The 14,642-nt window shown below is 51.8% G+C and overlaps 1 protein-coding gene and 1 long non-coding RNA gene across 4 annotated transcripts in view; one reads left to right on the top strand and one right to left on the bottom strand.

The window, feature by feature from the left end:
* The window catches only part of Lamp3 (lysosomal-associated membrane protein 3), a 29,574-nt gene extending 16,736 nt beyond the window's left edge, over positions 1-12,838 (bottom strand). The window contains exons 1-3 of one of the 3 annotated variants that reach the window (XM_005383371.2): positions 12,575-12,838; positions 4,304-5,013; positions 3,474-3,602 (exon numbers count right to left, since the gene is read on the bottom strand). In XM_005383371.2, the coding sequence (XP_005383428.1) occupies positions 3,474-3,602; positions 4,304-5,013; positions 12,575-12,710 (975 nt within the window). In that variant the 5' untranslated portion in view covers positions 12,711-12,838. The remainder of the gene's footprint in view (positions 1-3,473; positions 3,603-4,303; positions 5,014-12,574) is intronic. The other 2 variants (XM_005383370.2, XM_005383369.2) reach the window with 2 other exon arrangements.
* LOC106148396 lies at positions 6,960-8,746 on the top strand. The gene is made up of 2 exons (XR_001233811.1): positions 6,960-7,595; positions 8,631-8,746. It is a non-coding gene; the product is annotated as an uncharacterized LOC106148396 (long non-coding RNA).
* Positions 12,839-14,642: the final 1,804 nt, after the last annotated feature.

Genomic DNA, 14,642 nt, shown 5'->3' with positions numbered 1-14,642 from the left:
TGAGTTCAAGGCCACCTAAACTGCATAGTGAAACTGTGTCTCAAAAACATGCCCAAAAAAGAAAGAAGGAAAGAAAAGAAAGAAAGAAAGAAAAGAAGAAAGAAAGAAAGAAAGAAAGAAAGAAAGAAAGAAAGAAAAAGAAAGAAAGAAAGAAAGAAAAAGATAAAGAATCTACAAGGCTTTCCTGTTTCAATGCATTTCGTCTGATACATCTGTTAGGGGAACCAGAGTCAAGGTCCATGGGTTACATCTGACCTATAGCTATATTTGTTTGGGCAGTACGGTGTTAGAATTAAAAAAAAAAATGTTGCTAGCTGGGTGTGGTGGCATAAACTTATAATTCCAGCACTCGGGGGGGCTGAGGCAGGAGGATCACCATGAGTTTGAGGCTAGCCTGGGCTACATAGTGAGACCCTGACTCAAAAAAACAAACGAAAAAAGACCCCCCTCCAGAATGTTGCTAACATTTAAAAAAAGATCTGGATGGCTGCCTTGTCTTGGCAGTCAGGCTCTCATCACTTGAGAGAGGTGTATGTAAAATATTGAACAACTGGCTCTGTTGGCAGCAGCTCAGAACGGACACCTGGACATGAAGGAATGGAAGGACAAACAGGTCAAACACTGGCCCTGTCCCTCCTCTGTCTCGGTGTTACCCAGATGCTGTCAGCGGCTGCTTAACCGCATGGTGCTGGTGCCAACGCTCTTCTTCTGACTTCCCTTAATAGAAGGGAAAAAGAAAACCTTTCTGACCTTCAACTTTTGATGAAGATGAGTTTTGGACATCCAAATTTAATTTTTTTTAATTGGAGAAGTAAGTCTACCTGTTTCCAGGCAGAAGAGGCACTTACTCTAGCCTTCTTCTTTTTTTCTTTTTTTGTTTTGTTTTTCTTCCAGTACCAGGAATTGAACTCATGACCTTGCACTTGCCAGGCAGGAGCTTTGCCACTGAGCTAAATCCCCAGCCCTTGTAACCTTCTTCAAGCTGTGTACTTAGCTCCTGTGATCCTTGAGTGTATGGTCCTCTGTTGGGACTTAAACAAATTATCTAAAATGCAGAAGCGCCCCAGGATGGCAGGCTGGAGGGAATTGTTATCTTCTAGGGGCCTCTTTGTCTTCTTTTTGCCTGAGGGGTTTGGGCTGGGGGTGAGGTGGGTGGGGGACCCCAGCAAAGCAGCTAGTGCAGCGCGAGCAGTTAGTGGAACAAAAGCAGCTGGTGCAACACGAGGCCAAAGCTGGAGAGTGCTTTGGGGAGGAGGGAGACATGGCCGACCGGGAGGCAGCTGCATCTGGACCCCCACCTGCTGCCCTGCATCTGGACCCCCACCTGCTGCCCTGCCTCTGGAGGGAGGGCGGGGCAATGGGCACAGAGCATTTTCACGTTAGGGATTCAACGTGTGAGTGGAATTTGGTCAGAATCTAGGCTAAAGGCATCCAAAAGGCAGGGTTAGCGCATCGGGACACAGAGCCCAAAGGCAGAAGGCGCTCCTGGGTGCAGTTCTGCTCAAAGGCAGCAGGAGGCGCTCCTGGGTGCAGTTCTGCTTGCGCCCTGGTCCCGGCAGCTCCGGTGGCCGCAGAGCCTGGGGTTTCTGACGCTTTCCGCTCTGTAGTGCCTCACACAGCGGTCTGGGCGGGTGGGGGTACGGGGGAATCGAGCCCGGAACTGAAGCATAAATGCTTTTGTGTGCACCCTCTGTCACCTTGTTAAGACGGTTTGCACAGAAGTTCCTGACACCTCTAATAGAGTAAGTTCAACAGTCCAGGTAGACAGAATACCTATTCTACTTTGTGGGGTTTTTTTTGTTTTTGTTTTTGTCTTTTTGAGGCAGGGTGTCGCTATGCAGTTCAGGCTGGCCTTGAGCTCCCTTTGTAGGTCAGGCTGGTCTCGAACTCGAGACAATCCTCCTGCCTCAGCCTCCCAAGTGCTGGGATTACCCACCACACCCGGCTCTACTTATTCTACTTTGAATGGCTCTGGGGTGAGGAATTATGTCTGTTCCATTTGGAACCAAAAGGAAACCCTGACTTCTCACACACCTCTACCTTCTAGAGCAAAGCACGCACCAGGAGGACAAAACCCTGGAAAACAAATTAATAACAACAACAATAATAATAATCACCATGCTTGGTTGAACAAAATAAGGGTGTTGAGTATGATTTATAGGTGGCTACTGGGCTGGACTGAGCTGCTGCATGGGGCCTAACAGACCAAACCAAAGTGGAATTAATGCACACACCCTGACGTTCCAGGTGGCCAAACCCAAGCAGGTTGTTTATCTTATCGTCTCAGAACCAGGAGAGATACCAGCCAAATCCCCACACCAGCCAGATTAGCGAGCACCATGAGGAAATCCCCTCAGCTTTAACCTTTACAAAGGTCACTTGGAAATGACTGTCATCTTTCTGTTCTATTTCTGCCTGCCTCGCCCCTTCCCCTTCCGTTTATGCATACGGCCACCCTCCCCTGTTCAGCCCAGCCAAACCCTCACGCTGTTTTATAGACGAGGGCCTGGCTAATTCCAGAATCACACTTCCAAGCCAAACCAAATCTTTCAGCTAGAAGTCTTGCAATTTTGTCCACTGACAATTGCTATGCACCGAACGCGGCTAGAGCTTACACGCGGTCACTTCTAGTCCTCGCAGGGCTCCTGTTAGGTGGGTCGGACGATTTTCATCGTACAGATGAGGAAGCAGGCTGTAAGCGCCCCGAGAGCAGACCACCGGTCCCCACTGTCAGGGTCCTTCAAGGTGGCAGATTTCTCCCGGACAGTGGGATGACCGGGCTCTGTGGTTCCCCAGGCATCTCCCTGTGGTCGTCACCGCAGTTAGCATAGCCGCTGGTGAAGGAACACCTACCCCTCCCTGTGTGTCGGGCACGCTCTTCACAGAGGTGAGCGCAAATTCCTTCCCCCGTGTGGAAGGGTCCCGCCTGATGCTGAAGAAGGAGCAAGTGATGCGGTCGGCTTTGCAGCTGCCTCTGCCCTGCACCCTCACACTCTGCCCGACATCTTGCCCGCCCCTCCCCAGGGGCACCCGGAAAGCCCAGCGCCCGGGGAGTCCCTGAGTCCTGCCTTCTGCGGCTGGAAAGAACCCATTCTGACATTTGTTTGGGCTTTAGAGTAATCTGGAGATCTACTCATCTGTACAACTTCCTTCTCCCGGCAGTGCTCCTCTAGCAAAGGGCACTGGTGGCCGGGGGCCCCCAAAGCCACACCTTCCCTGAGAGGCAGCGAAGCCTTTCCTGGGAGACACAGTGGAGGTCAAAGGGGGAAGAAGGCAAACAGAAGATGTTGACACTTCCTCCTCTCCATCCCAAGCCCCTCATTCTTATCAGCAAAGATCTCAAAAGGCCCTGGGCTTGCTCCTGCGGGGCCTTGAAGTGGGGTGCAGCTTGCGTCACAGGGCGCGGGGTGGGGTGGGGGAAGGGACGGGAAGCGCCGCTCACGCCGGTCAGGGGCCGGCAGCTTCCGCCTCACCTGGGTGAATGTGATATTCACAGATCCTCCAGGGAAGCTCAAGAGAAGGTTGGATTTTCGGAAGCCGCAATGGCCAGAGGCTTTGGTTGTGTTGGGGTCGATGTTGAAGTATCTCTGAGGTGAAAAAACCTAAACCAAAAAAGGTAGATCAGCTCAAGGGCAGGTAGAAGAGGGCTGTGGACCGGCGGGGAAGCCCAGATTAGCGTGGGCCAAGGGGGCGACCCCTGAGGACTGCAAAGTCCCCGGATCGATGCTACCCTCTCCCTTCTCCATAGCCTGACTTTAGCTCCCGTGGGACAGGAGCGCCCTGCCTTCCTCCTCTATCTTCTTATTAATCTGGATTTTCATATTAATACACGCAGGCTGGAGGCACAGAGACCATCTGATCCGGATTTCGTATCTCCCAGGGAAAGGGCTGAGGCACAGGGCAGGGTAGGGTCAGACTGGGCCTTCTCAACCCTCCCAGCACCCCCCAGCTCTCCGTTGGAAGTGTGGAGTGTGCATACGGAGATTTTCATTGTGTGTGTGCCTTCCCTCTTTCTATGTTCACATGCTCCAGAACATATTCCGTGTGTGTGTGTGTGTGTGTGAGTGTGTGTGAGTGTGAGTGTGTGTGTGTGTGTGTGTGTGTGTGGTGCTGGACATCAAATCCAGGGCTTCACACATACTACACAAGTACCCCACCATTAAGCTACACCCCGGCCCCACCTTCACCCTCTAATGGAACTCCTTGGGAAGGACTGGCTCAGCTGTTTATTTCACCTAAGGAGCGCATGCAGCAGAATGCCCACTCCTGGCAGAGCAACCTCTATGACATGGCCCCAACTCACCGACTTTACTTCTTGAACAATCAGCTGTAGCCCCATCTCTGCTTTTATGCAGAGCCTACTTCCGTTTAGAACTTGATAAATTCCGGTCTTGGCAGACGATGGCTCAGGTGCCAGAGTAGCCCCGGGAACTGTGGTGGCAGGAGAGGCTGTTGGGGTGGCGTTGTGCGTGGCTATGGACGTTTCCGGGGTGTGGGTGGATGGAGAAGGTTTCTGACCGGTTGTGCTTTTGTATGGCGCTGTGGACCAAGTTTTGGAGACAGTGGCCTGCTCGCCGGGTTGGGTGGTTTTCCCGGTCGCGAGGCTGACAGTGGATGGACTGGTTCTAGGTGCGGAGGTTGGCGACACGGGCGGCTGGGAGTGCGGAGCTGAGGCGGGCCTGATGGTGGCTTCGGTAAGTGGGGCACCTGTGTTGTTGGGGGTGGCCGGGGCGTGGGTAACTGGGCTGGAGGGGGGGGTGCTTTTTGCAGTTTGTGAGGTAGTTGTCGGGGCTCTGGTCGTGTGCGCTGGGTTCTCAGAGGTCTCCCCAGCTGTCTGGGAGGTGGTGTGAGCACCCCGGGACCTCGTTGCTGAAGGTCCGTCCGGCACGTGCTTAGTCGGCTGCAGGCGAGGTTTGGCCGTGGCGGGTCCTGTCCCTGCGGCAGGAGGGCGGAGACCGTCTCTGGCTTCTGCAAGCGCTTTTACTCTCACTGGATGACCATCGTGCAAGATGACTGCAAATTAAGAAGCAAAATAGTGACACTAAGGGGCTGTTTACACGCCGTCTTCCTCGATTCTGTTTCCGTGTACAGTAACATGCGTATATTCGGATTTGGGAAATGTGCAAGCTGTGACAATGAAATGGAGATCTTCAGAATTTCTACTATGAATGAGACCAGACTGCAATATTTTGGTTGCACCATGGTATTTATAGGTCTCCAGCCCCGCTGCAGACATTTTTCTGTACACAGACCCTCTGTCTGCGTGGGCTGTGGTTCTGGGTTTTTTTTTGGTCTTTTTGAGACAGGGTCTCGTTATGCAGTTCAGGCTGGCCTTGAGCTCACTTGATAGCCCAGACTGGTCTTGAACTCACAATGATCCTCCTGCCTCAGCCTCCCGAGTGCTGGGATTACAGGCGTGCGCCACCACGCTCAGCCCCCAGGCTGTGGTTCTGAAACACCCCAAAGTGATCATGCTCAGCCAGATGGCTAACGCTGATGTCTTACCATTTCCCACCTTCAACTGTGAAACCCAACAACAACTACCACAACCCAGTACACTGCGGTGACCCGCCAGAGCTGGGGCAGCGTGGATGACAAGAATAAAGGTTTACTGGGTTTTCTGGGCTGGGGATATAGCTCAGTGGCACAAGGACCTGCCTGGCAAGTGCAAGGTCCTGAGTTTGATTCCTAGTGCCCCCCCCAAACCAAAAGATGCTCTTAAAAAAAAAAAAAAAGGTTTACTGGGTTTTCTTATTTTCATAGACTCATATAAGCCCAGGTATGAACTGTCTCAAGGATCACCTAGGTCCAACCCTCCTCTGCTGCGTGACTCCTACCTGTGAACCTTCATGAAATCCATGCCTCATTGCCCGCAACAGGAGACTAATTTCCTAACAGTAGAATCCTTTCCATTTTTTATCTTGGTTTGTTTGTTTGTTTGTTTTTTCCAGTATAGGGAATCGAACTCACAACCTTGTGCTTGCTGGGCAGGTGCTGTGCCACTGAGCTAAATCCCCAGTCCCTCCATTTTTTTATTTTATTACTCATTATTTTTCTAAATATAGACTAATCTGAATGCTTCCTTGATGTTTTGAGTGGCCCAGTCTTTCTCCTCCAAGGAATAAAATTAAGATATGATTGCTCTTATTCTTCCAGTGGCCTGTCCTTCCTGTTTGGCTTAAATGTCAACTCCCCAGTCCTCCCTGTTGTCCTTCTGTAAAAAGGATCCCCACGCCACGATCTCCATCTCTGTTACCTTTGTTGTTTTCACTGCACTGATCACGATTTGTAATTACGTGCGGGGTTGCATTGAACTGTGTAATGCTCAGCTTGGTACCAGCAGAATTTCAGCCCTGAAGGAGACACCTATGATTTATTGCTGCCTGTTCAGCTCTCCAGTAGGTTAAGAGGCGCCTAAAGGTAGGAACTGTGTGTACGGTTTTCACCACCAGTGCATAGAAAGTGCTCAGTGAATACTGTTTTCACCACCAGTGCATAGAAAGTGCTCAGTGAATATGGGTTGGTTGAACAAATAACTAAATGGAAAAACAAAAATAATAGGCTGTAGGCCTAGGGTTATCCTAAGACCCAAATGAACTGCTATGTGTGAAAGGCATCAGGACTGCTGGGAACACCTATAACATCTACTGAGGGCCAGGGATGTAGCTTAGAGGCACAGTGCCTGCCTGGCAAGTGGGAGGTCCTGAGTTCTATTCCTGGTACCAAAAAAAAAAATACCCCCTCAATAAAAGATTTTTTAAAAATCCTTATGTTAAAAAACAAAACAAAAATCTGGGTGTGGTGATGCACCTCTATAATCCCAGCACTCAGGAGGCTGAGGCAGGAGGATCGCTGCTAGCTTGAGGCCAGACTGGGCTACAAAGTGAGCTCGAGGCCAGCTGGAACTGAATATCGAGACCCTGTCCCAAAAAGACAAAAAACAAAACAAAACAAAAGAAAACAAACAAGGTCTACTGCTACCAGAGGTTCTCTCTGGGGACACCCCTTGAAGATAGGAGCCCTCTATCGCTCCCTCAGCCTTCGTGATCTGTCCTTCCCTCCGTCCAGGCACACGGCAATCCAGAGAAGTGGACGCGGTGGAGATGATGGCCTGGACAGTCTGTGATCAGGCCATGGGTGACAGTGCTGTCCCCTCAGATTTGTGGCTTTATTGTATCTGTGCATTCTCATTGGGGCTGTGAGAGCCAGGTGGAGGGCGGAAGCTTGGGTAGAAAGGGAAAGGGGATGGGCTCTGTGCCACTCTCCACAAGGTCCTAAAGCTCAGGTCCAAGCAAAAGGCTCCATAACACCTTTCAACCTCCCTCTTCCACTCAATACACTTCTAATGGTTACTTCCGCCATATTAATAAACAACAATAAAAATTCCAGGTTCCCCGATGCTTACTACACAGGAGCTTCAACTCCAGGGTTTTTGTTCCCCCCGACTTTTCTTAAAAAGCCTCTGACGGAAACTCCCTCTACGTATCTTTCAAATAAGGGAACCCAGGCTAAAAAGCCCCGTCCATCAGCCTGACCACAGTCGTACAACTCATGAGTGTTGGAGTTGAGAGGGAGTCCCTGCAGCTGTGAGTCAGGTTGGTCCTTGGGTCTGGGGATGGCAGAGGCGGAGGGTGTCACTGTGCAGAATGCTGGGGATGAGACACCGGGGTCGGGGGACACAGGAGGGTCCTCTAGGGACCCAATTCACAAACCCTTACAATCTTGGTCCTCGATGAGGACTTCGAATGTCCTTGTGCTAAAATGGTGAGTATTTTCCAGAAGAAAAATTCTGATTTTCTGCCTGTGGGACGTTTATGGCCATGTTATAAAACTTCGAAAAAGATTTTCATTACAAGATTGTACCACTTTTTTTTTTTTTTTTTTTGAGGCAGGGTCTTGCTATATAGTTCAGACTGGCCTTGAACTCACTATGTAGCCCAGGCTGGCCTCAAACTTGTGGCAATCCCCCTGCCTCAGCCTCCCGAGTGTTGGGATTACAATCTAGCAAGATTGTAGTAGATTTATTGTAACAGGTTCTGAAGATTTATTTCCATAATTCATGTGGGATAAACTTGAGTCACCAGCTCCTTGGTTAAGAACCCAACCAGAACCCGAAAAGCCGTGATTGGCACAGCCAGCTTCCGGAGCCCAGCAGCCACTTGCCGGCTCTCTGGGGCGGTCCATCCATCCTGGCTGTGATCCTACTGGGTGTGGCTGATGTCTGAGCTAACGCTAACCTTCTTGCCTGGGTAGAATGCCTAAACTGAGTAGCATGCCCTTCAAAACAGGGACCCTTCCAAGATTATTGCTCCTTTTTCAGTAGTGATAAATGAGCTCAAACAAAGAGGGACAAAGTACTTGGTGCTTTGCAAATGGACAGCACTGGCCCAGGCCGGGAAGACTCCTGGTGTCCTGTGCTTAGGTGCGTGGGTGTGGGAAGGCACGGCAGTCACGGGTCTGGGGCGGGGATGAGCAACGGGCAGCTGCTAGAGTTGGATCTAAAATTTTGGTTTCCTGAAGGCCCCTGTGTCTGCAGCTTGGTGCGATTAGGAAGTGGAGGAAACTTCACTGGTTGGGGGGCTGTGGGGGGCACTGTGAGACCCCAGTTTCTTTTTCCTTCTCTCTTTTAGTTTCCCACCCCGAGCTTCAGCCATGACGGGCTGCCATGGGGGCCCAAAGCGAGAGCTCCGGCTGGTCATGGACTGAAAACTGCAACCGTGGGCCCAAATAAATGTCTTTCCTTACACACGGACCGTCCTGCTATTTTACACAGCGGGAGAAAGCTGACCGACGCGGCAGTGAACAGAAGGCTGGGCGGGCAGGAGGCTGGACCGGAAGCACCAAGTTCACATGTGTTAGAGATACAGGGCTATAGTCCTCTCCTCCGCCTCCTCCAGACCGTCCCTTCCGCCCCCTGTAGGAGAGGAGCGCAGAGCCGCGGGCAGGCGGGTGGGTAGCGGGTAACCCCACTGTGCGTTGGTATACACCCCGGACAATTCATGTGCTCCTGAGGTACACAGTGACCCTGGGGTATAACAGTGTTTCCCCAAACCTGCGCACAGAACCACACTTACATCTGACCTCTGTCAAGTCTGGATGGTGTTTGAATAGCTCAGAGATTAGTCAAGGTCAAGGTCACCAGTCTGTTTGAGACCTACAGAGGGCAGCAAGGCCAACCTTGGCTCCCAGTCTGTCTCAACCGGCCCGCTACTCAAAAGCACAGCACGGCAGGGCATGGTGGCGCATGCCTGTAACCCTGGCACTCAGGAGACTGAGGCAGGAGGATCGCTGAGAGTTTGAGGCCAGCCTGGACTCCAAAGTGAGTTCAAGTTCAGCCTGAACTGCATTGTGAAATCCTGTCTCAAAAAGATAAGAAAAACATAAAAATAAAAAAAGCACAGCCCTGGGATCACACACTGATCTGCCAGCCCCACCTCCAGCCCCGACCGTGCTGTCCAGGATTAAAACTAGCCTGAGGTAGGTGCTGGGGATTTAGCTCAGTGGCACAGAGCCTGCCTGGCAAGCGCAAGGTCGTGAGTTCGATTCCCGGTACCGGAAGAAAAAACCAAACCAAAACAAAAACTACCCTGAGGCTGGATCCCCCGCTTGGGACTCTCTCAGCAGCCTCCTTCCGGGAGAGATGTGAGAAGGTTGTTCTAGTCCCAGGAAGACCGGTGACCATACCGGGGCTCGTGCTGACCTCTTCTTCAGTTTCTTTTGGAAGTCCCTTCCCAGGCCGACCTGGGTTGGTCTCCTGCCACCCCCAACCCCCAGGTAGACAGAGGCCTCCCCTGAGGCGGGCTCCACGCGGACACTAGGCAGGTCTTTGTTTTGTGGGGCTCCAAGCATTGTGAGGTGCACGCATAAACAGTCCTCGCTTCTGTCTGTGACAGCACTGGAGAAATCCAGTCGCCCCAGGGCGCTGTGGCAGTGGGGTGGGCCCCCAGCTCAAGGAGCAGATCTCCGGGCAGACGGGAGGGCCATGGGGTCCAGGCAGGAGGGAGGCTGCCTGCAAAGGCACGGAGGCCTCGCAGGCCTTGTGTGTGGGGGACAGTAGGACGGGACCGGAAGGCGGGGACGGAGGAGCCGGGGCGACGGAGGAGGTTAACAGGGAGCAGCCTGGTCTGCTGTGGACAGCACGCTCGCTCTGCTGGCCTCCGAGGGACACGGTCAGTGAGCCACTGCAGCCCCTGGGCCCCGTCCAGGCACCGGGAGCCAGATTTCAGTCCTGAGCACTTTGCCTGGGGCCTCCGGGGCACTTGTGGGGCCGGCAGAGAGAGTGCAGGGCGCACTAGCTGGAAAGAGGCTCTGGCCCTGAGGCAGGAGGGCTGCTGGCCGCTCTGAAATACAGTCCTGCCCTCTTCCTTAGCTACAGAACCCTGGATCGGAGCGGAGCACTTGTAGCCTGGAATAAGAATCTTTCTTCTAGCAGGGTGGGAATGTGTGACTGAGTTGTAGCCAAGTGACAGGGGTGTGTGGGCTTCAGGGAAGGGCGATCAAAGGTGTCAGTCACCTGGGTGGCCTGTCTGTCTAGTGCCCTTCTGATTTTCATCCTTCAGCCACCCTGAAACTTGTAAGTGATGGCTGGAGCTCTAGCAGACATCCAGAAGCACGAGGGGGCCTTGAAGGTGGAAGCCACACCAAGCATGGAGGGCCGTGATGATGAGCCCCTGCGCTAGAACTGGTCTGAATTCCTCTAGACTTGTTTCCACGTGAGAAACGAGGCTCTATCCTGTTCAATCCCCGTCACGGGCGGGGCGGGGGGTGCTAATGTTAACTGATACAAATTTAAGTCCTCTCATTTTCTGGAGGACTAGGAAGTCATTTCTTCTCTTTTTTATTTTTTTATGTTATTTTTATTTTTATTTTTTGTCTTTTTGAGACAGGGTCTCACTATGCAGTTCAGGCTGGCCTTGAGCTCACTTTGTAGCCCAGGCTGGTCTCGAACTTGCAATGATCCTCCTGCCACAGCCTCCCGAGAGCTGGGGTTACAGGCCTGCACCACTATGCCTGGCATTTTTTTTTTTAAAGAGCAAAATATATTTATTGAGGGAAAGAAAGCTTCTGTCCAAGAGAGGAGCAAAGGGGGGCCTGAGTGGGTTACCCAGGGCTCTGTCTTTTTTAGGGACTTTTATAGCTCAAAACCCGAGGTGAGGTGGGTCCAAGGTAGGGGAAAATGGACAAAACTATGGCTAGCCAATAGAATCGTACAGGTAAAATTGATTAAATTGGGATCAAATGGGGAAGCAAGCAGGCGTGGGTACAGAACAGGAGATTTTCCTGTAAGGGTTGGGTCAGGGACTCTTCAAGGTGATCGCTACCTACTTAGAATATCAACCCCTGGTGTTTACACCTAGGGAGGTATGCGGGTGCATTTGTTTAGTCCTTTGTCTTGAGGTCTCCTTCTCGAGTGCCCCAAAGAACATGAGGTTAGAATTGCGAAAGTGCAGGACAAACAAAAGCAGCTCAGATGAGAGCGGCAGGCATGGCCCTTCACACCACTCTTGTGTTCTTGGTTTTGAGACAGGGCCTCCCTATGTAGGTCAGGCTGGCTTTGAACTCACTTTGTAGCCCAGGCTGACCTCGAACTCTGCCTCAGCCTCCCGAGTGGTGGGATCACAGGCGTGCGCCACCACGCCCGGCGTACCACTCCTGTGATAATCCTAATCCTAACATTCGTGTCAGGCCAAGGGCCACCAGATCCCCTGCCTCCTGTGTCTGCGGGCAGTGTAGACGGAGCTGGTTCTGTCCCACTCACTGCAGCGGTTGCAGGAGGAACTGCGGATTGATGGGAACTTGGGAACAAGGATAGAGCAACAGCGCCCAAGAGGACTCTATGAGTTCTGGGAGAAACTGCTCTGGTGGACATCCTGGACGTGGGACATCCCATAACCCTAATCGCAGCTTCCCAGCATCCTCTGGGAGCAGAAGTGCAAGGGTTACATATTTTTGAAAACCTCCCACAGGGGTGGCTGCACAAGCCTGTAATCCCAGCACACAGGAGGCTGAAGCAGGAGGATCGCTGTGAGTTCGAGGCCAACTTAGGCTGCATAGCAAAACCCTGTCTCAAAAAAAACAAAAAACAAAAAACAAAAAACAAAAAACAAAACAAAACAAAACAAAACCCAAAACTCAAGTCAAAATAAAACAATAAAACCCCACAAAACCCTCCGATGTCCTGGCTTGAACTTCTGTGAAATGGAGCGGCTGATCCGACCACACTGATACACCTTCACAGCTCACTGGTCACATCACACAAACACAACGCTCCCAGGTGAGACAAACAGGACAATCGAGACAGGACGCAAAGGGACAGCCCCATTTCTGGGCTCTGGCGGGGTTCCCATCTTCTAGACCTAGGTGATTTCTACAAACGTCCCCTGATACAATGTCCGGGATGGTGTGAGTGCCAGGGCAGTGTCCTGGCTTCTGGGGTTGACCTCTGGGAAGCTGAAGGCGCCCTGCTGGAGAGCTAAGCATTCAGGCAGCAGAAACCGCGGCCAGGGGCACCTGAAGCCACTTAGGTTTAAAAGGACAGGCAGGGCCACCACAGAAGGTGGTGTTTGTCACTTACCGGCCAGGGACAGGAGGAGCGCTGCCGCTGCAGAGAGCAGGTGTGACATGACCAGTGAGTGAGGTGGCCGGGACACGGGGCCAGCTCTGTATCCTGTGCTTGGTTGGGCCCCCTGGGTCGTCCAAACCGCACGCATGCACCAGGAGAATCTGGCTCCTGTCCTTGCGCTGCGGTGGCAGAGAAACTAGAGTCGCCTGTGTAATGAGAAGTAGCCGCAGGGCCCGCCCAAGCGGTGTCGCACACCCACCAAGGGAAACCACTCGGGGCCAGAGGCAAAGCAGGCGCTCTCCTCCCTGCGGGAGTGTTTGGGAGGGGCTGGGGTGCAGCTGGGGCCCGGCACAGAGAGAACACCCGGGATCCGGGTCTCCTTTTCCTCTAACGGTTTGGATCTCTTTCTGTAAACCCAGACAGCCTTGTCAGCTGGGAGAAAATCCATCCCTCAGTCACGGGGTGGAGCAGAAGTTTTAAAATCTACTTGCAGTTGCTGGCTGTAGTGTGAACACCTGTAATCCCAGCACTTGAGAGGCTGAGGCAGGAGGATCATTCTGAGTTTGAGGCCAGCCTCAGACGGCTGCACAGTGAGACTGTCTCAAAAAACAAACAAATAAGCAAACAAACATACATCTAGTTGCTGGAGTACTCCCTGTCGTTTCAGGCAGCTCTTCTATGTGTCTTTTTTGAGACCATCTTGACAAGTCATTCAGTTGCCCAAGCTGGGTTTAAACTTTCTACCCTCTCGCCTCAGCCTCTCGGAGTGGTGGGATCAAGGGCGTGAGCCTCCACATTTGTCTCCTGTGTGTTTTGAGACACACCCGTGGCCGCTTCACTTTGCGATCTTGGACCATAGGAAGCAGAAGGCGCATGAACTTGGCAGCCAGGGAGTCTGGGTTTGAACCGGCCCTGTGGAGTGGCCAGCTGAATGACCTGGGGTAAGCTCTCTGAGCCTGGGTTTCTCCTGCTCCAAAGCAGGGGTGATAATAGCTACACGCAGGTGGTCCGCAACCCCCAAATTCCTGGGATACAGAAAGCCCTCGGAGGGCAGCCTTCATAAGTCTTCAGTCCTTTGTAGCAATTAGATAAAATAATGTGGTTTATCTCAGGGGAGGGTAGGCGGGGAATTCACTTGGAGGGACCCATCAGGTGCCCCGGTGACCGGCTTAAGGCTTCCTGCCTGGCTTCATATCATTTCCTGAGAAACTTTATTTTACTGTGGTGCTTTAACCAAGGAGAACCCCCCAGAGCTTGCCCGGTGTTTCAAAGTGGAGTTTTTATGGTGAGAGTCAGGGCTAACTTACACCACCTATCCTCCTCTCAGCAGTGGCTTGCTTTTGGGTCTGTGAGGTATTCAGTCAACACACAATCAATAAGTAGCTACTGGCCAGGCATGGTGGTGCATGCCTATGATCCTACCACTCGGGAGGCTGAGGCAGGAGGATCACTGCAAGTTAGTTCAAAGCCAGCCTGAATTACATAGTGAGACTCTGTCTCAAAAGACAAACAAAATAAGCAGCTGCTGTGTGCCTGGCGCTCTTATTCCACTGAGGTTCCAGAGCCACTCTGTGTGGGCACTGCTATTATGGTTACCATCCCATTTCACAAATGGGGAAACCGAGACAGAGGAGTCAAGTGACCTGCCAAGTATGGGCACCACCATGCTCTCCCTCATTATGGGGATTTGATACCTGCATATAACACATCTTGATTCTTTTTATGTCCTCTTCCACTCCTTTACCTTAATAACGGCACAGTTTCATTCTTCATGGCTGAATAATACTCCACTGCATATATATGCCACATTTTCTTTATCCTTTCATCTGTTGATGGGCATTGAAATTGTTCACATATCTTTGTTATTGTGAATTGTGTCAAAATAAATATGCATATGCAGGTATCCTTATAGTATGCAGACTGTAACTCCTTCGTGTATATACCAAGGAATGGCATAGCTGGGTCAAATGGCAGTTCTGCTTTCAGTTTTTTGAGGAACCTCCAACTGATTTGCAGAGGGTTTGTACTAATTTACGTTCCCTCTAGATATGTAGAAAGGCTGCCTCCCAAGCTTGCCGGG

The sequence above is a fragment of the Chinchilla lanigera genome, unplaced genomic scaffold, assembly GCF_000276665.1.
Source record: "Chinchilla lanigera isolate Chin_1 unplaced genomic scaffold, ChiLan1.0 scaffold00019, whole genome shotgun sequence".
In the NCBI taxonomy this organism is placed as follows: Eukaryota; Metazoa; Chordata; class Mammalia; order Rodentia; family Chinchillidae; genus Chinchilla; species Chinchilla lanigera.
Note: the sequence above shows the minus strand (reverse complement) of the source record. Positions and strands in the feature narration are given on the sequence as shown.